Genomic DNA, 27,284 nt, shown 5'->3' with positions numbered 1-27,284 from the left:
CACCCCATCTGGGAAGTGAGGAGCGTCTCTGCCTGGCCGCCCATCGTCTGGGACGTGAGGAGCCCCTCTGCCTGGCTGCCCAGTCTGGAAAGTGAGCGTCTCTGCCCGGCTGCCATCCCATCTAGGAAGTGAGGAGCGCCTCTTCCTGGCCGCCATCCCATCTAGGAAGTGAGGAGCGTCTCTGCCCGGCTGCCCATCGTCTGAGATGTGGGGAGCGCCTCTGCCCTGCAGCCCCGTCTGGGATGTGAGGAGCGCCTCTGCCCGGCCGCGACCCCGTCTGGGAGGTGAGGAGCGTCTCTGCCCGGCCGCCCCGTCTGAGAAGTGAGGAGCCCCTCTGCCCAGCAGCCACCCCGTCTGAGAAGTGAGGAGCCCCTCTGCCCCGCAGCCACCCCGTCTGGGAAGTGAGGAGCGTCTCCGCCCGGCAGCCACCCCGTCCAGGAGGGAGGTGGGGGTCAGCCCCCACCAGGCCAGCCGCCCCGTCCGGGAGGGAGGTGGGGGTCAGCCCCCGCCCGGCCAGCCGCCCCGTCCGGGAGGGAGGTGGGGAGTCAGCCCCCGCCCGGCCAGCCGCCCCGTCCGGGAGGGAGGTGGGGAGTCAGCCCCCGCCCGGCCAGCCGCCCAGTCCGGCAGGTGAGGGGCGCCTCTGCCCGGCCGCCCCTACTGGGAAGTGAGGAGCCCCTCTGCCCGGCCACCACCCCGTCTGGGAGGTGTACCCAACAGCTCATTGAGAACAGGCCATGATGACAATGGCGGTTTTGTGGAATAGAAAAGGGGGAAAGGTGGGGAAAAGATTGAGAAATCGGATGGTTGCTGTGTCTGTGTAGAAAGAAGTAGACATGGGAGACTTTTCATTTTGTTCTGTACTAAGAAAAATTCTTCTGCCTTGGGATCCTGTTGATCTATGACCTTACCCCCAACCCTGTGCTCTCTGAAACATGTGCTGTGTCCACTCAGGGTTAAATGGATTAAGGGCGGTGCAAGATGTGCTTTGTTAAACAGATGCTTGAAGGCAGCATGCTCGTTAAGAGTCATCACCAGTCCCTAATCTCAAGTACCCAGGGACACAAACACTGCGGAAGGCCGCAGGGTCCTCTGCCTAGGAAAACCAGAGACCTTTGTTCACTTGTTTATCTGCTGACCTTCCCTCCACTATTGTCCTATGACCCTGACAAATCCCCCTCTGCGAGAAACACCCAAGAATGATCAATTAAAAAAAAAAAAAGTGTAAAAAAAAAAAAAAAAGAAACTCTGTCTCTAAATAAATAAATACATGTAGATTCTGATTCAGAAGGCCTGTGGTGGGCCTGAGAGTCTGCATTTCTGACAAGCACACAGGTAATACACTCTTTTTGAGCAGTGAGGCCTCAGAGGACTCAAAAGCTCCTCTGAGACTGACTTCCTGTCTGTTCCTTCACCTTCCCCTGCACTCCCCACCCCATCCCAACATCTCTGTTCCAGCCATGCTGAACTACTCACAGTGCCCTGAGTGTGCTGGGTGGGAACTCCGTGTCCTCGCATGTACTGTTCCCTGTGCTTGGAATCTACCCTCCACGCACAACTCCCACTTTCCTCAAGACCCAGCTCATGGGTGTCCTCTTTTGTGAAGACTTCACCAGCCACTCTCCTTCAAAGAGAGTGAATATTTTCCTTCCTCTGTCTACATGAATGTCTGTTGCTGCATTTGTCACACAATACTGCAATGTTTGATTTACCATGAACTCATGGGAAAGAGTGACCACATATAGCCTTTGTATCCCCTGCATCTGGCACGATGCCGGGCAGCTAAAGGAATGTCACCTTAATGGGTGGAGGCTCTTTATACATAGAGAAGGAACAGGTTTTCAGTAATGTACAGTTTTACAAAGGGAAGAAAAAATAATTCGCAGGAAAGGACATCTGATGTCTCAAGTAGGTGATACATGGTGAGTATCACTAATTACCTGTATTCCTTCCATCATCCTTCCCTCCTTCTTTCATCCTTCCCTCCTTTCCTTTTTCTCTGTTTATTTTTTGAGTTTCTCTTTACAGTATATTTTAATACCCAAGTTATAGAATTCTTTCAGTGTAGAAAAATTAGTAAACCTAGATAAGCTACAATAAAAGACCTATTCTTACCCAACCTCTGGAGATAATAATTAACCTTAAAATTTTTAAAAAATTTGTAGGTACATAGTAGGTGAATGTATTTATGGGGTACATGAGATATTTTGATACAGGCAATAATAATCACCTCAGAGTAAATGGAGTATCCATCAATTTAAGCATTCATCCTTTGTATTTCAAACAATTCAATTTTAGTTATTTTTAAATGTACAATAAATTATTGTTTTAGTTGTTTTTAAGAGTACAATAAATTACTGTCAACTACAGTCACCCTGTTGTGCTATCAAACACTAGACCTTCATGATTCTAACTATATTTTTGTACTCATTAACCATCCCCACTTCCACATCCCCCACCACCCTTCCCAGCCTCTCATAATCATCCTTCTACTCTATATCTCTATGAGTTCAACTGTTTTAATTTTCAGCTCCCAGAAATAAGTGAGAATATGCAAAGTTTGTCTTTCTGTGCTTGGCTTATTTCCTTTAACATAATGACCTCCAGTTCCATCCATGTTGCTGCAAATGACAGGATCTCATTCTTTTTTATGGCTGAATAGTACTCCATTGTGTATATGTACCACATTTTCTTTATCCATTCATCTGTTGATGGACATTTATGTTGCTTCCAAATCTTTTTTTTTTTTTTCGAGACAGAGTCTTTCTCTGTCACCAGGCTGGAGTGCAGCAGCCTGATCTTGGCTCACTGCAACCTCCGCCTCCTGGGTTCAAACGATTCTCCTGGCTCAGCCTCCCGAGTAGCTGGGACTACAGGCGCACGCCACCATGCCCAGCTAATTTTTTGTATTTTAGTAGAGATGGGGTTTCACCATGTTGGTCAGGCTGGTCTGGAACTCCCGACCTCAGGTGATCAGCCTGCCTTGGCCTCCCAAAGTGCTGGGATTACAGGCGTAAGCCACTGCACCCGGCCCCAAATCTTGGCTATTGTGAAAAGTGCTGCAATAAACGTGGGAGTGCAGATATCTCTTTGATATAATGATGTCCTTTCTTTTGGGTATATACCTAGTAGTGGGATTGGTGAATCATAAGGTAGCTCTATTTTTAGTTTTTTGAGGGCCCTCCAGACTGTTCTCCATAGTGGTTGTAGTAATTTACATTCCCACCCACAGAGTATGAGGGTTCCCTTTTCTCCACATCCTTACCAGCATGCGTTATTGCCCATCTTTCCGATGAAAGCCATTTTAACTAGGATGAGATGATATCTCATGGTAGTTTTGATTTGCATATCTCTGGTGATCAATGATGTTGAGCACCTTTTCATATACCTGTTTGCCATTGTATGTCTTCTTTTGAGAAATGTCTATTCAGATCTTTTGTCCATTTTTAATTGGATTACTAGATTTTTTTCCTATTGAGGTATTTGAGCTCCTTATATATTCTGGTTATTAATCCCTTGTCAGATGGATTGTCTGCAACTATTTTTTCTCCCATTCTGTGGGTTGTTTCTTCACTTTGTTGATTGTTTCCTTTGCTGTGCAGAAGCTTTTTAACTTGATGTAATCCCATTCGTCCATTTTTGCTTTGGTTGCCTGTGCTTGTGGGGTATTACTCAAGAAATCTTTGCCCAGCCCAATGTGCCGGAGAGTTTCCCCAGTGTTTTCCTTCAGTAGTTTCATAGTTTGAGGTCTTAGATTTAAGACTTCAATCGATTTTGATTTGATTTTTGTATATGTTGAGAGATGGAGGCCTAGTTTCATTCTTCTGCATATGGATATCCAGTTTCCCAGCATCATTTATTGAAGAGAATGTCCATTCCCTAATGTATATTCTAGGCAACTTTGTTGAAAATGAGTTCACTGTAGATGTATGGATTTATTTCTGGGTTTTCTTTTCTGTTCCATTGGTCTATGTATCTGTTTTTATACCAGTACCATGCTGTTTTGGTTACTATAATGGCTCTGTAGTATAATTTGAAGTCAAATAATGTGATTCCTCCAGTTTTGTTTTTTGCTCAGGATAGCTTTGCCTAACTAACATTTTAATATATATCCATCTAGGGTTTTTTCTATTCATAAGTAAACATAAAATGTGTGTGCATATATATATTTAATCAACATTAAACAAATTAAGTAGTTTTAATATTACTCACTCAAATATTACAACTGTGAGTATAGCCTCCTTTGGAGATGCCACCAGAAGCCTACATTTCAGAACATTTTTGAGGAAAACAGGCCATTTAGTTTGCAGAATATCCTTCAATTTGGTTTTTTTTGTTGTTGTTGGTTTTTTTTTTGAGACAGAGTCTCACTCTGTCGCCCAGGCTGGAGTGCAGTGGCGTGATCTCGGCTCACTGCAACCTCCGCCTCCCAGGTTCAAGCAATTCTCATGTTTCAGCTTTCCGAGTAGCTGGGACTGTAGGCATGTGCCACTATCCCCAGCTAATTTTTGTATTTTCAGTAGAGATGGAGTTTCACCATGTTGCCCAGGCTGGTCTCGAGCTCCTGACCTCAAGCTTCTGACCTCAAGTGATCCACCTGCCTCAGCCTCCCAAAGTGCTGGTATTACAGGTGTGAGCCGCTGCACCACCCTCAATTTGGTTTTGTCTAATATTTCTTCATGATAAGACTCAGGCTTTGCTTCTTCTTTTCTTTCTTTTTTTCTTTCTTTCTTTTCTTTTTTTTTGAAATAGGGTCTCACTCTGTCGCCCAGGCTGGAGTGCAGTGGCATAGACTTGGTTCACTGCAGCCTTCACTACCTGGGCTCAAGCAATCCTCCTGCCTTGGCCTCCCAAAGTGCTAGGATTACAGATGTGAGACATCCTGACAGCCGGCTTTGCATTTTTTTGGCAGAAGTGTTATAAAGTATATTTTTGTCCTCAGCACATCATATCAGAAAACACATACTGTCAATTTGTGCCATTGTTTGTGATTCATGATTAAGTTGGAACCTAACAGTTTTCTCTACTGTAGTGTTATCATTTTTTCCTTTGTAACTTTTTTTTTAGACAGGGTCTCGCTCTGCCCAGGCTGGAGTGCAGTGGTATGATCTCGGCTCTCTGCAACCTCTGCTCCAATAATCCTCCCACCTCAGCCTCCCAAGTAGCTAGGACTATAGGCATGTGCTACTCAGCTAATTTGTGTATTTTTAATAGAGACAGAGTTTCGCCATGTTGCGTAGGCTGGTCTTGAATTCCTGGACTCAAGCGATCCACCCACTTCAGTCTTCCAAAGTGCTGGGATTACAGGTGTAAGCCACCGTGCCAGACCTCTCCTTTGTAATTTAAAAGTAATCTGTGAACAAAAAGCAATCTATGCACATGAAAATATACTAAGCATCACTACTCGTTAAGGAATGCAAACCCAAACCATAATGAGATACCAATTCACATCCACAAATAGGGCTAAAATTTAAAAGACAGACATCAACAAGTTGGCAAGGATGTGGGGAAATTGGAACCCCTCATCCATTGCTGATGGGATATAAAATGGTGCAGCCCCTTCGAAAAACAACTTGGCAGTTCCTCAAAAAGTTAAACATAGGTACATACGACACAGCAATGCTTCTCCTAGGTATATACCCAAAAGAACTGAAAACACATCCCCACAAAAAGCAGGAATGTTTATAGCAGTATTACTCATATAGACAAAGGTGAAAGCAAATGTCCATCAATTGATGAATGGATACATAAAATGTGGTCTATTCATACAATAGAATATTATTTGGCAATAAAAAGGAATGAAGTGGCCAGGCTCAGTGGCTTACACCTGTCATCCCAGCACTTTGAGAGGCAGAGGTGGTGGATTGCTTGAGTCCAGGAGTTTGAGACCAGCCTGGGTGACATGGTGAAACCCCGTCTCTACAAAAAAAAAAAAAAAAAAAAAAACAAAAATTAGGCTGGGTGCAGTGGCAGATGCCTGTAATCCCAGCACTCTGGGAGGCTGAGGAGGGCAGATCACTTGAGTCCAGGAGTTCAAGACCAGCACGAACAACATGGCAAAACCCTGTCTCTACAAAAAATACAAAAATTAGCCAGGCGTGGTGGCACACGCCTGTAGTCCCAACTACTCAAGAGGCTGAAACGGAAAGATGGCTTGAGCTCAGGAGGTGGAGGTTGCAGTGAGCCAAGATTGTGCCACTGCACTCCAGCCTGAGTGACAGAGCCAGGCCCTGTCTCAAAACAAAAACAAAAACAAAAATTAGCTGGGCACAGTGGCGTGCACTTGTGGTCCCAGGTGCTCAGGAGGCTGAGGCGGAAGGATTGCTTGAGCCCGGGAGGTGGAGGTTGCAGTGAGCTGAGACTGTGCCACTGCACTCCAGCCTGGGTGACAGAGTGAAACTCTATCTCCAAAAAGAAAAAGGAATGAACTACTAATACATGCTACAACATAGAGAATGCTGGAAAACATTATGCTAAGTGAAAGAAGTCAGTCACGGAAGACTGTATTGTATGATTCCATTTATGTGAAGTGTTCAAAATAGGTACATTTCTAGAAATGGAAAGTAGATTCGTGGTTGCCGGGGATAGGGGAAGGAAGGGAATAGGGACTAATGCTAATGGGAGAGAGAGACGAAAACATTCTAAAATTAGATTGTGGTGATAGTTGCACAGCCCTTTGAATATACTAAGAAAACACTGAATTGCACATTTTAAATCGTAAGTTATACGGCGTTTGGATTATATCTCAATAAAGCTGTTTAAACACAAAGAAAGGCTGGGCACGGTGGCTCATGCCTGTAATCCCAGCACTTTGGGAGGCCGAGGCAGATGGATCACCTGAGGTCAGGAGTTTGATACCAGCCTAACCATCATCGTGAAACCTCATCTCTACTAAAAATACAAAAATTAGCAGGGCTTGGTGGCGGACACTTGTAGTCCCAGCTATTCGGGAAGTTGAGACAGGAGAATTGCTTGAACCCGAGAGGTGGAGGTTGCAGTGAGCCGAGATCGTGCCAGGGCACTCCAGCCTGGACAACAGAGTGAAACTGTGTCTCAAAACAAAAACAAAAACAAAAACAAAAAACAAACACAAAGAAAAAAGAAGTGTGGAGGCATGTTTAAACTATATAAATATTCTGTTCCCTATCAAACTTGTACCTAAGAGTTTTAGCATCCATTGATGATTCTTGACTGAATCATTACTGTATTGCAAAATGGTGATTTTTCTATCATTACTTCTTCATCTACTAGTTGGCATTTTACTATAAGGAAGAGCCATCAAAGATATTTTTAAAAATAAAAAATGGGATTATACTCAACATTAGTGCTTCATAATTTGCTTTCTAATTTAATATTATTCAGTACTGTGATTCTGTATGTAAATATTTACCCATGTCCTCATTTTTAGTGGCTGCTAAGTTTTTTGTTTTTTGAGACAGGGTCTTGCTCTGTCACCCAGGCTGGAGTGCAATGGCCTGATCTCAGCTCACTGCAACCTCCGCCTCCTGGGTTCAAGCGATTCTCCTGCCTCAGCCTCCTGAGTAGCTGGAATTACAGGCATGTGCCACCAAGCCTGGATAATTTTTGTATTTTTTAGTAGAGACAGGGTTTCACCATGTTGGCCAGGCTGGTCTCAAACTCCTGACCTCAGGTGATCCTCCCGTCACAGCTTTTGAAAGTGCTGGGATTACAGGCGTGAGCCACTGCGCCTGGTCTCTATGAATCTTATTGGAGGATTATTCCATTAGACAAAAATCACACTGATAAGTCTCTTTAAGACAAGGCCTTCTCTATCTTGGGTACCCAGTGAGGCTGCGGAGGAATAATATCCTTAAGATCCTTAGAAGGTCTTTCTCTTCCTGCCATCTTGAATCCTGTGGAGGCCTGCTGGGAACAGGACTTCTAAAAGGAAATATGTCTGGAAGGAAATAAGTCTAAAAGGAAATAATATGTCTAAAAGGAAATATGGCTGGAAGGTCCAAGGCCATTTTTGCTGGCTATAAACACAGTCTCTGGAATCAAAGGGAGCACACAGCAGTTCTTCTTAAAATTGAAGGTGGTTTATGCCTGAGATGAAACAGAATTCTATTTGGGCAAGAGATGTGCTTATGTATACAAAGCAAACCACAGTGACTCCTGGTGGCAAACCAAACAAAACCAGAGTAGTCTGGGGAAAGGTAACTAGGGCCCACGGAAACAGTGGCAAGGTTTGTGCCAAATTCCGAAACAATCTTCCTTGCTAAGCCCACTGGACACAGAATCTGAGTGATGCTGTACCCCTCAAGGGTTTCAACTAATGAAAAGTCAACAAATAAAAGTGGATTTGTTGAGGGGAGGAAAGATCCTTAGAAGTCCGATTGTTTAACAGAGTGGGTCTGCAACAAATGCCTGTGGGATCCTTAGGAGTACTTCTGCCTGTCTGAAGGATTGAGGCACCCGCTTAGATCTTTCTGATGCTTAATGACTGCTTTCACAGTCACAGCTTTGACTTCATCTTTACCCAGAGACGGTGTGTTCCTGACAGTGCTCTGGAGTTGATCTTTGCCCCAAGGCTTTTTTATTACTTTGACAATTCTTCCTTGGCTGGAGAGATTATCCTGGGCTTTTTATATCTCCTCCAAATTCTGCTTAAAAAACAGAATAATTCTTTCTTTAGCTTTTTTCTCACTATCTGTATCTTAGGATGCAAGGCTCAAATAAGCCAAACACACTTTCAACACTCTGCCTGAAAATCCTAGCCAGAGTCATCAGTTAATTAGACCTTTTTTATCTTTCACATTAGCACAGATGAAAGTTTCACTCAACTGTCCACCACTATATCAGAGTCTCTGTTCCTCCAGATTCCAGTAATGTTTCACTCAACTTTCCCTGGAGCCTTCGCCCGCAGTCTCCTCAAGGCCCTGCCAGCTTTCACACACGGTCTCACTGAGGGTGTCAGGCGCCTCCCACACGTTAGGTTCTGCTACGGCAGTGCCTCACTTGCAGGTACCAAATCCTGTTCCAGGCATCTGTTGCTGCATAGCAAATGACTTCAAGCTTAGTGGCATAAAACCACAACCATTTTATTATTCTCACGGATTCTGTGGATTAGGAATTTGGATAGGGCATGGAGGAGATGGATTTTTAATGCTCCATGAGGTCTTGGACCTCAACCAGGAAGACTCGGTGCACAGGAGCTGGAACAGCTGAAGTTGGAGAATCCACTTCCAAGATGGTTCTTCCTGCCTCCAGCTGCCAGCCTGGCAGGCGTGGCTGGGAGGCTGGCTCATCTGGGTCTCTTGGCTGGAGCACCACATGTGGCCTCTCTGGCACGGTGGCCTCAGGAAATTGGACTTCTTACATAGTGGCTCAGGAGAAAAAGAAGCCAACAGAGGGGGACAGCAGCGATGCGGGACAGGCGAGACTCACTCCTTTTGGCAGGGTTTTCCCAGATAAAGCAAGCAGAGAGTGTGGAGGGGAGTGGAGGATGAGAAGCTGGGAAGGAAGCATCTTAGCCATCCGTGGTGTGTGTGTGTGCGCACACACGCATGTGCGTGTGTGTGTGCGTGCACACACACACAAAATCTGTGAGGGCAAACAGGTTTGCTGGGAGTAGCCAGACTCGAGTAAAGACAGATGGTATAAATGAGCTGGATGAGGTTGCTCAGCTCTGGGATTTCTCCAGTCTCACTGGGGGCTGGGTACTGTATGTGAAGACTGTCCCATGGGTGGGGGATGCGTACAGAGGCCACCACGGGGCAGTAGCAGCCAGAAGAGAATGAATGGTGTAAAGGGTTGAATAGGGGCCCCCTCAAGAGAGATATGTCCAAGTTCTAAACCCCTGTACCTGTGAATGTGACCTTTTTTGGAAATAGGATCTTTTTCCAAATAAAGACCTTGAGATGAGATCATCCTAGATTTATTGTAAGCCTTAAATCCAGAGACAGGTATCCTTCTAGGAGGACGGAGAGGGAGCTTCAAGACACAGAGACACAGAGGAGAAGGCCATATGAAGATGGAGGCAGAGACTGGAGGCGCCATTGCCAAGCAACACTGCGGATCACCTGCAGCTGCCAGAGGCTTGGAAAGAGCTTGCCACAGGCCCTCCCTCAGAGCCTCCAGCAGGAACCCACCCTGCTGACACCTTGATTTCAGGCTACCAGCCTCCACAACTGTGGTAAAATGAATCACTGTTGTTTTGAGCCACCCAGTTTGTGGCAATTTGTATGGCAGTCCTAGGAAAGCTAACAGGCAGTCCAGGTAAGAATGGGTGGTGAGGCAGAAGGGATCTGGAGGCAGGGGGTGGCAAGGGGGCCCAGCGTGTACCCCAACCTAGACCATTCATCCCTTCCATCACACCAGCCCCTGCCCCTCAACATTTTGCACGCTTTGAGCCCTGATCCAGGGATCTTCCCTTTCCCCGGCGACACAGCTCAGCACTGCTTCCCTGGTGGGGCTGCATCTTCTCAGGACCCACGGCTGCACGGTCTCGAGCCGCAGTGCCTGGTTTCTCTCTTGCACCACCGTTGGTATCTTCTCCCTCTCCTATCTCTCACCATCTGTGGAAGTGCTTTGTATGCAGTGAGCACTTAATAAAAGTCACTTTTCTCTCCTCAGAGTCCTCTAACTCTTGCCCCAGCCACTTTCCCTGCTCCAGCTGAATTTGTGTCCTAACCTTGTCAGAGACAAGATAACGTCCCCCATGGCTCCAGTGTGACGGCGTTCCCTCCCCTCCCACACAGCGCCCTGGCCCCACATTCCCCACAGGAGCTTGTGGGGTGATCATTAACCCATGCGCCTCCTGACCCCACTCCCAGTCGTTAATTTGTGCGTAAACTTGGACAAGTCGCTGCACCCCCTGCTCCTTAGTTTCCTCTCAGGTAAAATAAGAGGGTTGGAGTAGACACATTCACCCATGCATTCCTCCATTCACTGGTAAGTTGTTTACTGAGACCGTGCGTCATAACTCTGCCTTCAAGGAGCTTTGGTTCTGTAGGGTTGTTGTTTGGTTTTGTTTTTTTTTTAAGACGGAGTCTCGCTCTGTCGCCCAGGCTGGAGTGAAGTGGTGTAAGCTTGGCTCACTGCAACCTCCGCCTCCTGGGTTCAAGCGATTCTCTTGTCTCAGTCTCCTGAGTAGCTGGGATTACAGGTGTGCGCCACCACGCCCAGCTAATTTTTGTGTTTTTAGTAGAGACGGGGTTTCACCATGTTGGCCAGGCTGGTCTCGAACTCCTGACCTCAGGTGATCTACCCACTTCAGCCTCCTAAAGTGTTGGGACTACAGGCGTGAGCCACTGAGCCCAGCCAAGGTTCTGTGGTTTTAAAGCTGCCGCTCTGGAGAATCTGTCCAGGTGCAACCCAGGCATTCCTTCCTTCTGTGTACCTTTTAGGAAGCAGATTTTGGCTCAAAATAAGAAAGACCCTTCTACCAGAACGGCCCACAAATGGACAGGCTTCCACAGAAAGGGGTGAGCCCCTGTTCCGGAGGAGACTCTGGGATTGCTTCTAACTCCGGGATCCTGAGAGCCTCCGTAAAGGGTTTATTGAGCAGGAGAACCAATTTAACTCTGTCCACATGAAAATAAACATGGAGATTTACTTCAAACTCAGCAGCTCTGGTGAGAAGGCTCTCACACAGGTCCGGGTTTGACCCACACAGACTCCACGACCATCTGAGGCAACCAGCACACGGCAGACGAGGGAAGCGACTCAGGTGTCACAATTGCTTTTATTTTTATCTCCAGTCAGTCACAGACCCCAGGAAGGTGAGGTCAGGGAAGGGAACAGGTGCGGACACTGGGGAACTTGCAGGAGCTGAGGCCAGTGGACAGCAGGAGTGTCTGGGGTGTGGCAGCCGGCCTGGGTCCCTGGAGCTGTGTCTGCCCTCAGGGACTCAGGAGAACGGCTCAGGGAGGGCTTGGGAGGGGGTACACTGTGTCCGAGAGATGCAACCATCGTTCGGCAAAAGAAAACAGCGGTGGCTGATGAGAAGACAGGTCTGGGGAGGTCTGAGGAGAGCTCGGGCCAGATCCTGCCCCCAACCTCCAGCCACATGGGCCCTCGGTGACTCTCCCAAACCAGGCCCCGCGTTTCCTCAAGCAGCCACCGGAGGGCAGCAAAGTGCTTGTGCAAAATCCCACCCCGCCCAGGAGAGCAGCCAGGACACCTGGGACTCGGCTTCAGGTGGGCCAGGGAAGGAGGCAAGGAGCCTTTTGGAAAATGGGTGTCTGTCCCATCCTGACTCCCTCAGAAGGAAGAGTAGGGAATGGAAGAACTAAGATTCCGGGGCTTCCCCAGGTGATACAGAAGGAGCCATAGGTGTGCCCGGGAATGAGTCCCAGACTCGTGTGTGCCTCCCTGGCCCCCATCTGCAGCTTCCAGAAGAGGACTTCAGTGGGATACCCCTCAACTCACATTCCAGACAGTCAGATTCCTGGCTGCCTCCAGCTTTACAAAATCCAGCCCACCCCTTCCTGGGCCCAGCCCCACCCAGGCCAAAAATGTGAAGGGCCTGCAGGCTCCCTTCCTCCTTTACAGCTTGTGACACCTGCTCAGCTGCGGTTTCCTTAATCTTGCATTCCTGTTCCCCTGCCCTTCCTCCTTCTGACGCCTCTCCTGGTGTTTCAGGATTCCTCACTGCCTGGATTGGAGATGGAACGCATAGACTTTGGCCCTGACCCTGTTGCCTACACTGTGGTACCTGGGACCCCCACTCAGGACCCAGAGTAGGAGGCTGCGGCATCTTCTGCCTGGCTTCCCCAGCTCTGCAAAGAAGCCATTTCTCAAATGGCTGTGATGCGTGTGTGACATTGTTTATAGCCGAGGACCTGTCCCTCCTCCCCCAAGCTTTTGGCACTCAGCCCTGAATAAGCTTCTAAATCCTCAGTTTCTGCAATAACTTATCCCAGGGAGAGGAGAACTTGGACAAGTAGATTCTAGGAAGCATGACCAAGGCTATCTGACAGTGGCAGGAGAGTGGGGCGCTGGGGCTAACCCTCTGGAACTGAGGCCAGAGATGAGGAGAGGAAACTGAGGGGCCCGGAGGAGAGGAGGTGGAGGAGGGCGGGAACCGGGTGAGAAAGTCAGTGGAGAGAAATGTTCTGGTGCCTCTCCCGCCCTATCCTGGCTATGAACGTCCATGTGGCAGATGGAAAAACTGAATTCCAGACAGCAAGAAACCCTCACCTAATAGCAGGAGCCCACTGGCAGTGAGGCTAGGAACCAGAAACCAGAAATCTTGCCTCCCAGCTCTTGTCTGGAAGATAGAAACCTCAGAGTGCAAAATCTGGCGAGGGGTTTCAGGAAAGATGGGAGGCCAGGTGGCACTGAGGACAAGAAATCCCCAGGATATCAGGGCCTGACCACCCACCTCTCTGCACTCTCACGTGGTCTCATTCCGGCCCCCACCCAGGCCCAGGGGCAAGCGTGATACCCTGTTTGCGTGAGGCAGCTGTGGGTCTGAACCCCAGGCCCGCCACTCGCTAGCCGTATGACCTGGGACTCATTACCAAGCCTTTCTGAGCACCTCGGCTTTTCCCTCTGCTACGGACATGAGCAGAGCGCTGTCTCTGGAGGATCACTGCGATGGATTAATTTAGACCAGCACACAGTGGGCATCTCACCCGTGCCCCCAATGCCTTTGCTGCACACACACCACCCGCCAGTTCTTGGCTCCTTTTCTCTTCAAATATCCAAGATGGAACAAAACTTCAAATGCTTCTGCAATGTTTCTTGAAAGCTGGGAGTAGGAAGGGTGGGGAGGGATGGGGCTGGGAAGGAACAGCACACCTCGTCTCCCTTCCCAAGGCAGACGGAGCTCCCAGCACAGGGGAGAGAGAAGAGGAGGAGGGCGAAGCCAAGGGAGGGTCCTGCTAGCCACTCAGAGCCTTCCTGTATCCACACAGTAACTTTCCACTGGCCTAGAGTTGGCCACTGCACATGCTGGCTGCACGCTCCCCCAGTGTGGCCTCCTGGTTCCCTCCCCACAGGCGCCCCCCTGGGGGTTGGAGGGCTGACGCACACCCTGCCTGAGATCCCAGCCGCCTGGAAGCTGATAAGGAGCCCTGGCCTCATTACATGGGACCAGCTGGAGGGACTGGCCCTGGCTGTTAGCATCAGCTAGATGGCTTCCAAATTGGAGAGATGCAGAGATAAGTGGGGGAGCACTTAGGGACTCTGGGCTGAGTGAGTGGCCAGTGAAGCTAGAAGAGATGTGGACTGTGCCAACTATGAAGACCTCAGGAGGCCTGGCTGGGGACGAGCCAGCAAACAGCAGCTGACGGGAAGGGTTTAGGAAATAAGAGATGCAGAAGGGACTCCCACACAGCCTCAGGTTAGGGCTGAGGCAGAGCAGGGACTCCTTCCAGATGGGGCTGGCCTGGCAGCTAGAGCGATTGCCTCCTCCCCCAGAACATCCAGCCGGAGGGCCCAATCACACCTCACTCAGCCTCAGGCCTCTGGCAGCTGCCTGGCGGGTGGAGAAGTGAGTGAGAGGATGTGGGTCTCGGTCCTGCAACCCCAAATGCCTCCCAGGTGGACGCGGGTCTGGGTGGATTGGCTCCCCAGCTCCCACTTCCCTGGGAGCCCCAGGGCAGGCCCTTACCAAGGAGCGGGGCCCCCTGCCCTCACCTCCTGCCCCAAAAGAGCTCTGTCATGACCCGGGAGGGCCATTCACAGCAAGCAGCAGACAGCACAGGCTTCAGACCCTCTCCTATTGCCCTTGGCCTCCAGGTCCAAATCCCTAGAACAAGCCGCTGGTCCCAGAGCCAAGAGAAGATGGGCAGACTGGGACAGCCATCCTGCCCACCCACTCCACCTGCCCAGCTGTGTCCCCTGCCCGCTTTCTTACAAAGTGTCAATGCCTGACCTGGATGCGAAAGACAGGAGGACACAGACTGGATGCAGGACAGTGTGCCCCAAGGCCACATGATTGTGCAGCCCTAGGAGGAATTGCAGTGGGGCTCAGGGCTCTGCTGGGCTTCCTGGGTCTCTCTCCCGCATCTGAAATCCTGCTAGGCTTCTCCTCCTTGTCCCTTGGACCCTCAAACCCAGAGGAGCCTTCAGCCTTGACCGTCCCAGTTTGGAAGATGTAACGGGCGAATGGGGCGGCACAGGGATTGACGTGGCCTCAGTTCCTCAGGGTCCCCATGGCGTATGTACAAGCGGCAGAGGGCTGGGCTGGGCTGGGGTAGAGAGTGACCTGGCCACAGGCTGGGTTGGCAGCTAGTTTTATATCTGGTCTCGCAGGAGCGCAGGGGAGGGACAGGGAACCAGGAGGGGCGCATTCTCTGGAGGACGGTGGGGCAGGGAGGGCTCCTCATTCTCGGTTAGTGCCAAAAAGCTGCAGGAAGAAGGTGAAGATATAGATGATGTCTAGGTAAATGTTGAGGGCTCCAAAAATATACTCCTCAGGGCTCAGCGAGTGGCGTCGGTTACCCATCAGCAACTGGGTGTCAAGTGCCAGGAACTGGGAGAAGTGAGGAGAGAGAGAGAGGTCAGAGGCCCAGGCAGTGTGACACTGACTATGGCAGCCCAGGTGTCCCCCTCAGCCCCACCCCCAATTTTATTACCCTCACCTGCTGCCTGACTGCCCAGTGGCCCTCCTGTGACACCTTCTGTCCCTAATTCTATTCAGCAGCTATTTATTGAGCACCTGCTATGTGCTAGGCACAGGGATACAGCAGAGAACAAGACAGCCGGGATCCCTGTCCTCACAGAGCTTAGAGTCTAGAGGAAGTAATTGTTAGGATGATGAGTATAACAAGGTTCCAGGCAGCGGTGGGGCTGATAACAAGGAGCCTCACCTATGTGAGTGTGGCAGGAAGTTAGGGAAGGCTTCCTGGGAGAGGGGACCTTCAAGCTGAGGCCTAGTCTTCTTGCCATTCCCTCCGGACCCTGCTCTCAGAGGAAGGCAAACGCTTCAGGTACAAGCAGGGCCCGGGCACTTGTGCTGTACTGACAGCCCATCAGTGCTACTGACATCCCCATCAAATAAGAATCCGATTCTTCCTACAGGAAGCGAGGCCCAGAGACCTTAAATATTAGCTAAAGGTTACACAGCTGGAAAGTGGCAAAGCCAAGATTTGAACCCGAGCAGGCCGGCTCCGGAGCCCCAGGTGTAAACATTCTGCCCTGCTGCTAACAGCACTCGGGGTTAGTGCCTTTCCTCCCAGGAAACAGGCTCTTCCCTGGGGCCCTGCTTGGCCTAATGGACTAGGAACAGATTCCCTCTGAGACAGCGCTGTGTCACCCCCCTGCCCCTGCCAGGTCTGCCCACTGTATACAGTGGCTCCTACCCTTTGCCATGCAGCTTTCCTCTGGGCTCCAAGCCTAAAGAGCAGAACCCTTAAGTAGCATATGAAATTTGGCAGGCGTGGTGCGCTTTTCTGGAGAAAGAGGCCAAAAAGTCCACCAGTATCTCAAAGGTGATGAAGCACTGATCCACGTGGGATTGGAATTTTTTTTCTTTTCTTTTCTTTTCTTTTTTTTTTTTTTGAGACAGAGTTTCGCTCTTGTTGGCCAGGTCGGAGTGCAATGGCGTGATCTCAGCTCACTGCAACCTCCACCTCCCAGGCTCAAGCGATTCTCCTGCCTCAGCCTCCTGAGGAGCTAGGATTACAGGCATGTGCCACCACACCCGGCTAATTTTGTATTTTTAGCAGAGACGGGTTTTCTCCATGTTGGTCAGGCTGGTCCTGAACTCCCAACCTCAGGTGATCTGCCCGCCTCGGCCTCTCAAAGTGCTGGGGTTACAGGCGTGAGCCACCAGGCCCAGCCCGGGATTAGAATTCTTTTACATTGATTCACATTCTTGTTAACTGGGCTCTTCAGTCACTTGTGTATGAAAGGCATGTTCCCTAGGTCCTCTGAAACTCATTCATTATACAATAAATATGCATGGGGCAACAGCTGCATGACAGGGACTTGCTGAGAGCAAAAGAGACGAGAAACACAAAGCCGTGCCTGCCTTGGGGAAGCTCACAGCGTCATGGGGGACACTTACAGGTCACTACAAGAAAACCCAGGAAATGCACAATTAGGACTATGAAGGAAGGAGCTACTAATTGGGCCATAGGAAGGTGACCCAGGAGAGGTGGCATTTCACCTGAGGCTTAAGTAGGAGTTTGCTAGCTGGGAAGGCCTAGGGAAGCCTGGGAGGCCTGACTGGTGTTGTGTGAAGAGTGGGGAACTCGGTGAGGCAGGAACTATGGGAGAAGTGGATAGAGGAGGAAGGGATTGGGGCCTGCCCTTGCAGCTTGCACTCTGCTTGGTAGACAGGGGTCATGCTCAGTTCCCTTTCCTTCACCCCCGCCATGGACTCCTTGTCTCCCGAGACCCAGACTTTAGAGTTGCTATAGACACAGCCCCGTAGAATCCTAGTTGAATCCCAGCCCTGGTGCAATGCTCCTCCCGGCAGGCCCAAGAGGCCAGGGCTCCAACAGGGAGCAATTCCAGCACATGGGACATTGAGGCAGGGCCACCGTCAAAGGTGAGGAGGTGGGGGCAATTATGAGCACAGGCTTGAAAGTCAGATCTACTTGGACTGCAGGCTCTGCTCTACCACTCATTAGCTGTAGGACCTGGGCAGAGCATTTAATCTCTCTAGGCCTGTGAGTCCCTATGTGTAAAAGGGAGATGAGCGTGCCTGCCTCCTGAGGTTGTTGTGAGAATGAGATAATGCATGCAAGGGGCCTGGCATGGTGCCTGACACATGGTAAGCACTTAATGAATGCTTGCTATTATATTAATGTGGTTTCATTGTTATTATCTGCAGAAGGAGAGGTGCCCTCTTGAGGACGTGCACGTGCTGCTGATGAGACTCAGGTGTCTCTTGCATCTCATCAGGGAGGCAGCACTGTTCCTTGGGGAGCTGAGTGGCCTTAACAGAGCGAAAATGGGGAGCCATGGCCAGGGCTGAGAGGAGCCCTGTGCGGGGTGCGTCAGTCTCCTGAGCTCAGTGGCACTGAGGGAAGGGCACTCCAGACAGGAACAGGAGTTGAAATGCCTGGGTTTGAGACCCGGCTCCATTGCTCAGTAGCCAAGTCATCCACTTGACCTCAGTGTCCTCATCTACAAAGTGGGATAGTAGCAATGCCCACACCACGGTGTGGTTTTGAGGGTAGATTTATGACAGTGTATGTGGCATCCACTATTTGTATTTTTGAGTATGATTTCTCTCCATTCCGCTCTGCTCCTTCTGTGTTTGATTTGGATTCCCAAGCACATTTTCCTTCTGCAGAGAGAATGAGCAAGCAGAAGGCCCAGTGCAAATGCTTTGGGCCACTTGGCAGTCACAGCTGCCAGCATCAGTTCATAAACTGCTGATCTGGCTGTTCAATCAGTAGCTTGCTTGGTTGGTTTCCCAGAGCCTGGTCACCCCTGGGTGAGCTAATGAAATGGAGTCTCTTAACTTGGAAGGCTTGGATCTGTCCAGCTCTGGGGGTGGCCCTTCTGAGAAGCACCCACGCAGGAGACCCCCTAGAGCAGCCAGCTGGCTTTTCTCTTGGAGAGAAGAGGAATGAAATATTTCTGCCCCAGCCCTTGGTCCATAGCCACAGATGCTTATCTATGTGGTGTTCTCTAGGATGGCCTGCTTCAAATTTCAACCCCACTGACCAGTATGACCCATCACTGCCACCTCATGCCTGTGAGTCAAACAAACTCTTTTCATCGATTTATTCCCAACAATATTTGCTGAGCACCTACTATATTCCAGAGAACTTGCCCTCATAGAACTGACAGTCTAATGAGGGCAAAAGACATGATCAGAGATTCTGCATGGCAGTGCATTGATTTACAGGGGAAAGTCATCTGCTGCTATCTCCTTGGAGATGGAAAGCATTGTTAACTAATGTCTTGGTTGAGAGCAGGTATCTTGGTTATAGTTAACATCTTAGTGGGTAGCTAGGATCTTGGCTGAGAGCTAGCAACCGAATTGACTGCAAACCCCTAAAAGGAGGGCAGGTACTTGAGTTAGTGTTCAGCTGAACAGGCGACTCTGCAGGAGGAGCACGTGGGATGGGGCAGGAGGCCCCCCGGGACAAGGACACTATTAACTTACATCTGAAGAGTCCTTCCCCAGACCAACACTTGATCTCATCTCCCTCTCTCCATTTGCCCTGGGAGGTGGGTGTCCTCATGATCTTACATGAGGAAAGGAGTCTGAGAGCTGAGTGACTTGCTGATGGCTGCTTATCGAGTGCCGTCTCCTATGCTGGTGGAGATAGGGGAGGAGTGGGCTTGCAGGGAGGGAGGGAGCGTGTGCAGAGGGCACAGGTGCCAAAGGCAAACTTCCCCGCCTCACTTTACTGGCCAGTGCTAAACCTGGCCGGGGCCCCCAGCCACACATTTGGCCTGACCCTGCCATATCTGGGGCCCAGGCTTATGTCCGTTGTCCTCCCTGAATGTGGCCCCAGAGGTGACGCTGAGGGGCTCTGGGCAGTGCATGCCATGGAAAGGCCAGCTCAGAGCCACCCGCAGGCAGGCACTGAATACAAAAAGCTGGGGTTGCAATGTGTTGTATCAGCATAAACAGTGACACGTGGACTGTGTCTGTCCTGCAGAAATGCCAGTGTGAGGGCGTGTGGAGGCACCCCCCAGGCTGTTGTTTGCAGCATTGGTTCTAACAGTGAGATGCTGAAACAACCCAAACTCTACCAACATGGGGGTGGTTAAATAAACTCTGGGCAGCAGTGCTGAGGTGGAAACATCTGTGACAGATGCTACTGTGAGAAAAAAGCAAGTTGTGAAAAATCTATATCATATGATCCCATAAAACTATACACGTCAGAGGAGCGCACATAGCAAATATCTATGAAATGCATAAAGAAAGGTCTGAAAGGAGAGATAATTCATGGTTCCTGCTGGGGAAAGCAGTGAGGGACACGATCAAAGTGACATTTGCTTTTATCTATATTTAAGATTTTCCAAAAGTCAAATATATGAATAAATGTATTCACACATTATATAATTAGAAGTTTAAAATAGAAGGGTTAAAATAGCACAAAAGAAGAGTTCATGAACTCTTTCACTGAATTCTCACCATAAGCCTCTGCGGCAGGTGTCACACTATCAGCTCCACCATTTGCTGAGGACACTGAGGCAGAGACAGTGTAAGTGACTTGCCCGCATCACCCAGCCCAGGGACAGCTAGAGGGTGAGCTTGGGCTTTGGGGAGTCTCTGGAGAAGAGACTACCAGCCATATGTCCAGGTGCGCCGACTGGGCTGCAGGAGAGGGTGAGGGGGTGAGGGAGTGAAGAGAGACCACTGAGTAGAGATCTGGGGCCCATTTCTTGCCTGATACCAATAGAAGATACTTCTCTCCATTGACCTGGATGTCAAAAATTTAGATGGCACAGACAACATTTGCACCCCCAGGAGGGCCACCAAAGGAACAGGGTCTGGCAGGCATTCGAATCAGAAAGCCTGGCCCAGAATGAAAGGGGGGTAGTGTATGAAAGTGTATTAATGACACACGATTATCTATCAACTTTTTAAAAAGTGGGCCAGGTGCGGTGGTTCATCCAGTAATCCTAGCACTTTGGGAGGCCAAGGTGGGTGGATCGCCTGAGGTCAGGAGTTCGAGACCAGCCTGGCCAACACGATGAAACCCCCATCTCTACTAAAAATACAAAAGTTAGCCAGGCGTGGTGGTGGGCACCTGTAATCCCAGCTACTTGGGAGGCTGAGGGAGGAGAATCGCTTGAACCCGGGAAGTGGAGGTTCCAGTAAGCCAAGATCACAGCACTGCACTCCAGCCTGGGCGACAGAGCGAGACTCCATCTCAAAAAAAAAAAAAAAAAAAAAAAAGGAACCAGGAGGCAAGGTAAGCATCAATAGCCTGTGGCAGTAAGTGGAATAAAATATTTTGTATGAAAGAGCCATGTGTGGTCATACGAGAAAGGGCATGAGTCCAGCATAATACAGTGCTTAAGAACATAGGCTGGGGAGTCACACAGACCTGGGTTCAAATCTTGGCTCAGACTTCAGATAACTTACCAACAGGTAAGAGTTACTGATCATTGACCACACACCAGGCACTGAGTGCTTTTCATATATGAATGCATCCAAAAGTCACAGCCGCCTATGAGGGAGGTACTGTTCTTGTCCCCATTTTACAGATAGGGAAACTGAAGCACAAAGACGTTACATAACTCGGTGAGTCCACACAGCTAGACTGTGGCAGAGAAGGGGCTTTGATACTTATAGTGAATGATAACCTTGTCATTTAGATGACCAGATTTTGAAGCCAGGCTAAATCTGGTGATTTAAATGACAAGGTTATCATTTACCGTAAGAGTAAAAGCTGGGCTGGGTGCGGTGGCTTACGCCTGTAATCCCAGCACTTTGGGAGGCCAAGGCGGGTGGATCACCAGGTCAGGAGATCCAGACCATCCTGGCTAACATGGGGAAACCCCGTCTCTACTAAAAAAAAAAAAAAAATACAAAAAATTAGCCAGGCGTGGTGGTGCACGCCTGTAGTCCCAGCTACTAGGGAGGCTGAGGCAGGAGAATGGCGTGAACCCAGGAGGCAGAGCTTGCAGTGAGCCGAGATCGAGCCACTGCTCTCCAGCCTGGGTGACAGAGCGAGACTCCATTTCAAAAAAAAAAGAGTAAAAGCTGTGATCGATTGAGAATTGCCATGTGCCAAGTGTGAGGAGGCTGTTTTCCCTTCACCTGTTACCCTATTCATCCATTACAACAGCCTGTGAGACAGGCAGGTTAGCCCCATTTTAAAGATGAGGCCAGTGAGGCACAGAGCAGTCAAGTCATTTTGCACAAGGTCACAGAATGGTAAGAGGAGCAGTAAGGCCTTGAATGTGACTTGGTGGGGGGCACTGGCCAGCTGCAGAGCCCCCTCCCCACTCCACAACCCTACTGGCCGTGCCAGTGCCTCTTCCTGGCTCTGCTCTGAAGAACCAGGTCCTGGATATGGAAGCAGAAGTTCCTTTCTGCCCCCAGGCAGGTGTGGAGCTGCCTCTGCCTCCCCTCCCTCAGTCCCCCACCCCAGGGCTTCTCCATCTCCTCCTGTCAGGTTTGAGCAGGGTGTGGGTTGGGGGATGAACTCCTCAGGAATGAGACAGGCAGGCCTCAGGAGGGGGCCTGCACACTCTCCCCTGAAGGAGCAATCACTGATCAGTCCACCCACCCCAGCCCAGAGGAACCCATGCCACTTCCAGGTTGTCTGGGTGGGGCGTCGGGGAGGCCTCAGGGGAGGCATTGGGACTGTTTCAGTGGCAGAGGGTGGGCGACCTAATAGAGAAGGTTCTCACTGACTCCTTCAGCCTCATGCAATGCATTGCGGGAAATGGGCCTCAAGCTCTGAATGGAATGAAGATAAGTCTAAAAGTCATGCCTCAGCCTTGGATTTGTGTGGCCATTTTTACTTTTCGAAGTGTTTTTCTCATTGTGAGGAAGGTAGGGCATATATCGCCATCCCCACTAGAAAAGCAGGGTGAGGGGTTGGGGTAGACGGGAGTATTTTTCTTAAATCCCTTGGATGCTGTGGGTCTGGCCCAGGCTGGTCATGGTATGTGTGTGTGCGCACACGCATGTGGGTATGTGTGTGCCTGTATATATACGTGTGTATGTGTGTATGTGCGTATGTATGTGTATGTGTGCGCATGTGTATATATGTGTGTGAGTGTGCGTATGTGTATGTGTGTCTATGTGTGTATATGTGTGTAGGTGTGTGCATGTGTGTGTGAGTGTATACATATACGTGTATGTGGGTATATGTGTGTGTATATGTGTCCATGTGAGTGTATGCATCTGCATGTGTGTATATGTGCGTATGTGTATGTGTGAGTGTATGTGTATGTGTGCATGTATGTGTTTATGTGTATGTGTGCATGTGCATGTGTGTATATGTGTGTACGTGTGTATGTGTGTGTGTATGTGTATGCATGTGCATGTGTATATGTGCGTGTGTATGTGTGTTTATGTGTGCGAGTGCATGTGTGTGCATGTGTGTATATGTGTATGTGGGTATGTGTGCATGTGAGTGTGTGTATGAGTGTATGTGTGTATGTGCATGTGTATATGTGTGCATATGTGTATGTATGTGCATGTGTGTATATGTGCATGTGTGTATGTGCATGTGAGTGTATGTGTGTATATGTGAGTGTATGTGCATGTGTGTGTGTCCATGTGTGTATATGTGAGTATGGGTGTATGTGCATGCATGTATATGTGCATGTATATGTGTATTTGTGTGCATGTGAGTGTATGTGTGTGCATGTGTGTATATGTGCGTGTATGTGTGGGCATGTGAATGTGTGTATATGTGAGTGTGTGTGCATGTGTGTATATGTGTCTGTGTGCATGTGTGTGTGTATGTGCGTGTGTGCATATGTGCATGTGTGTGTCTGAATGTGTATGCATGTGTGCATGTGTGTATATGTGTGTATGTGGATGTGTGTATATGTGTGCATATGACTGTATGTGCATGTGTATATGTGCGTGCAAGTGTGAATGTATGTTCATGTGTATATGTACGTATGTGTATATGTGTGCATGTGTATGTGTGTATGTGCATGTGTATATGTGTGCATGTGTATGTATGTGCCCTTGTATATATGTGCAAGTGTATGTGCATGCTTGTGTATATGTGAGTGTGCATGTGTGCATATGTGTGTGTATGTCTATGTGTGCGAGTGTATATGCATGTGTATATATGTATTTGTGTGCATGTGAGTGTATGTGTGTGCCTGTGTGTATATGTGCATTTGTGTATGTGTGTGCATGTGAATGTGTGTATATGTGAGTGTATGTGTGTGCATGTATGTGTGTGTCTGTGTGCATGTGAGTGTATGTGTGTATGCATGTGTGTGTGTGAGTGCATGTGTGTGCATGTGTGTATATGTGCATGCATGTGTGTATGTGTGTGTATGTTCATGTGTATATGTGCGTATGTGTATATGTATGCATGTGAATGTATGTGTATGTGCATGCGTGTATGTGTATGTGTGTCTGTGCATGTGAGTTTGTGTATGTGCATGTATGTATATGTGCATGTGTATGTGTCTATGTGTGCATGTGAGTGTATGTGCGTGTATATGTGCATGTCTGTGCGTTTGTGTATGTCTGTGTGCATGAGTGCATGTGTGTGTGTATGTGTGCATGTGTGTATGAGTGTGTATATGCATGTGTATATGTGTGTGTATATATGTGCATGACCGTGCATGTGCATGTGTGTATATGTGCATGCATGTATATGTGTGTATGTTCATGTGTATATGTGCGTATGTGTATATGTATGCATGTGAGTGTATCTGTGTATGTGCATGTGTGTATGTGTATGTGTCTGTGTGCATGTGAGTTTGTGTATGTGCATGTATGTATATGTGCATGTGTATGTGTCTGTGTGCATGTGAGTGTATGTGCATGTGTATATGTGCATATGTATGTGCATGTTTGTGTATGTGCATGTGTATGTGTCTGCACGAGTGCATGTGTATGCATGTCTGTGTATATGTGTGCATGTGTGTATGAGTGTGTATATGCATGTGTATATGTGCGTGTGTGTATGTATGCATGTGTGTATGTGTGTGCATGTGTGTATGTGTGCATATGTGCATGTGTATATGTGCATGTGTATGTGTGTGCATGTGAGTGTATGCGCATGTGTGTATATATGCATGTGTATTTGTGAGTGCATGTGTGTGCATGTCTATATGTGCATGTGTATGTATGCATGAGTCCATGTGTGTACATGTGTATATGTGTGTGTGTATGTGTGCATGTGTGTGTGTGCATGTGGGTATGTGTGTATATGAGTGTGTATGTATGTGTATGTGTGCATGTGGCTATGTGTGTATATGTGAGTTTATGTGAGTGTATGTATATGGATGTGCATGTGTGTATATGCGTGAATGTGAGTGTGTGTGTGTCTCTCTCTCTGGATGTGCTGTCTTGGCTTCAGCGCATGCTCAGCTTCAGCAGCAGCTGCCTCAGGCTGGTCCCTGCCAGCTCTGAGGGCTCCAGGTCTCAGCCCTGCTTTCCTTCCAGAGACTGAGGACAGATAGCTGTATTATGTCTCTCCTTAGTCAGTGGTCAACATCGGAACTGGAGGTCCAGCATCCCTACTGAGCATCTTCCTATCCCAGCTCTGCTCATCCAAATGCCATTAGGCTTGCAGCATCCAGTACTGACCATGCACAGTCTCCCTGCCCCCACCCACCCCGGCTCTGGGACACTGCAGTGACCTCCTAACTGGTCTCCCAGCCTCTGGTCTGTCCACTCAGCTTCTCACTAATCTTCCTTAAAGCACAACAACTGTGATGTTTCTTAGCAACTGTGGCTCCCAAGGTCCTCAAATTGGCCAGGCTGGGCAGGAAGTGAAGAGGTCTATTCCCATTGGGCCCATCACCTAATTTCTAATGTCCTATGCCTCATTCCTTCCCGAGGACTCTGGGACTTGGGCTTCTGATTTAGGGGGCTCAGAGACCTTAGCTTCCCCAAGGAAGAACCAACTCTGAGATGGGGCAACCTGCTCCAAGTTCCATGGGCCCTGGAGTCTCAGCTGCTGCTAGAAGCCAGCTGCAGGCATGTGCCCCCACCTCATTCCCTGCCCCATCACGCCAGCCCGACCGGACCCTCATGCTTCCTGTGCGACTTTCCATGAGTTTCTACAGAAAAGCACCCAAAGAGAGGGCACTAGGGGGAATGGGAGGATTCAGCCACTCTGAGGTCAGGGCTGTTCAGCTGGCTCACCCACTTCTACTGGCATATTTGGGTTCTGGCATCCAGTGAGGGATATGGGGTAGGGGTAAGACCAAAAACCTAAGGCTCCCTGAGAATGTACTAAGGCTGACATGGGTGAGGCCTAGGAGGGGCCTGTTCCTCAAAGCTGGACCAGAGCCCTGAGAAGCCTCGCCTGCCACCCCCTCAGGTGCTGCCCCTTCCACTGGGCAGCCTGCCCTCAAAGATGGCAGAATCTCAAGGGAGGGGCTGATGTTTCTGGGAGAGAAATTGGATTCTCGAAGCTGGATTCTCACAGCGCTTCCAAAGCTCAGGTTGGTGGGAGTTGAGGGGAGGGTCCCCCTGGGGGTCTGGGGCCTCCTCCTACACTTCTCTTCACCCCACTCTTGCACAGTCTCCTTGAGGCGGCACACGTGGCAGGGACACCTGCATGCAGTGTGCGTGTCCAGCTCTGCTCAGCTGCAGGGCTGGGAGTGGCCCCCACTGTGCTGAGAATTCCCCAAAGGCTACGGTGGGAGAGGGCAGGATGGGCAGATGAGAGACCAGGGGGTGCTGGGTGCTAGTTATGGGATAGGCTGGAGCTAGGGGACCACAGAGTCCGCACGCCTGAGGGTCAGGACGAGGTCAGCATGTTTCTGAGTTCAAGCTAATGGGAGGGTAAGGGGATTTAGTTATGGGGCTGGGCCTCCGAGGGCCTTCGTCTACCTGAAACTGAGAGGAGGTAAGGGGAATGAGTCCCAAAGCCCCTCTCATCAACATTCCCCCGCCCCATGGGCCCCAGGGGAGCTGCAGATGAACACGGGCAGGGGATGGAGCCAGGGGAACTGGCCCCAAGCTCTCCATTGTTGTTTCTATAATCTGCAGGATGATCCCGACCAGGGCCTTTTGGAGTGTTGATCTCCTAATGAGATAATTGGCACTGCAGTTCCCCCTCCCCTGTGACTCACAGAAGACTGATGGGCAGTGCTGAATTCAACCACATAGCCTGTGCGTTCTCTGCCTTGCTCTGATTGTACCTCCGTGGGCCTGGCTCTGCCCCCTGCTACACCTCTTGGGGATCTGTTCATGCCACAAACATCTCCTGGGTACCTACTATGTACCAGGCCCTGTTCTGGGCACTGGGGCTGCAGTGATGAACAAGCCAGACTACAATCCCTGTCCTTAAGGAACTTAGATTCTGCTGGAGGGAGACAGACAATGAGCAACAGATCAGAAAAATACATAGTGTGTCAGAATGAGATGCGCTACAGAGAGAGGGAAATAGGGTAGGGAGGAAGAGGGAGGGACAGAGCTGCACACACTTGAAGGATGGGAGAGAGGGCTGTGAGCAGACCCTAAGAACAGACAGAGGTAGGTGCAGAGGCCCTGGGTTTGGAGAAAGCCTGCCATGCTCACACAGCACGAGTCCAGTGTGGCTACAGCAGAGGGGAGTGGGGAGGTCAGAGAGCTTGCAGGCTGTGGGAAGCGATTGCGGGATGCTCAACGGAGGAACGAGGGGACCTAACAACTCCAGCTGCTGTGCTGTGCATAGACGCAGGGCACAGGGGCAGCCTGCAGGAGGCCATGGCAACAATCAATCCAGGCTGGAGGCGACGGGGGCTGGGAC

The 27,284-nt window shown here is 49.6% G+C and overlaps 1 protein-coding gene across 1 annotated transcript in view; it reads right to left on the bottom strand.

Moving 5' to 3' along the window:
- Nucleotides 1-11,685: 11,685 nt before the first annotated feature.
- FAIM2 (Fas apoptotic inhibitory molecule 2) overlaps nucleotides 11,686-27,284 on the bottom strand; it is a 36,255-nt gene continuing 20,656 nt past the window's right edge. Inside the window, exon 12 of the mRNA XM_004053100.5 lies at nucleotides 11,686-15,442. Within this exon, the coding sequence (XP_004053148.1) occupies nucleotides 15,293-15,442 (150 nt within the window). The 3' untranslated portion in view covers nucleotides 11,686-15,292. The remainder of the gene's footprint in view (nucleotides 15,443-27,284) is intronic.

The sequence above is a fragment of the Gorilla gorilla genome, chromosome 10 (assembly GCF_029281585.2).
Source record: "Gorilla gorilla gorilla isolate KB3781 chromosome 10, NHGRI_mGorGor1-v2.1_pri, whole genome shotgun sequence".
Lineage (NCBI taxonomy): Eukaryota > Metazoa > Chordata > Mammalia > Primates > Hominidae > Gorilla > Gorilla gorilla.
The sequence above is the reverse complement of the archived record's forward strand: the minus strand, read 5'-3'. Positions and strand labels throughout refer to the sequence as shown.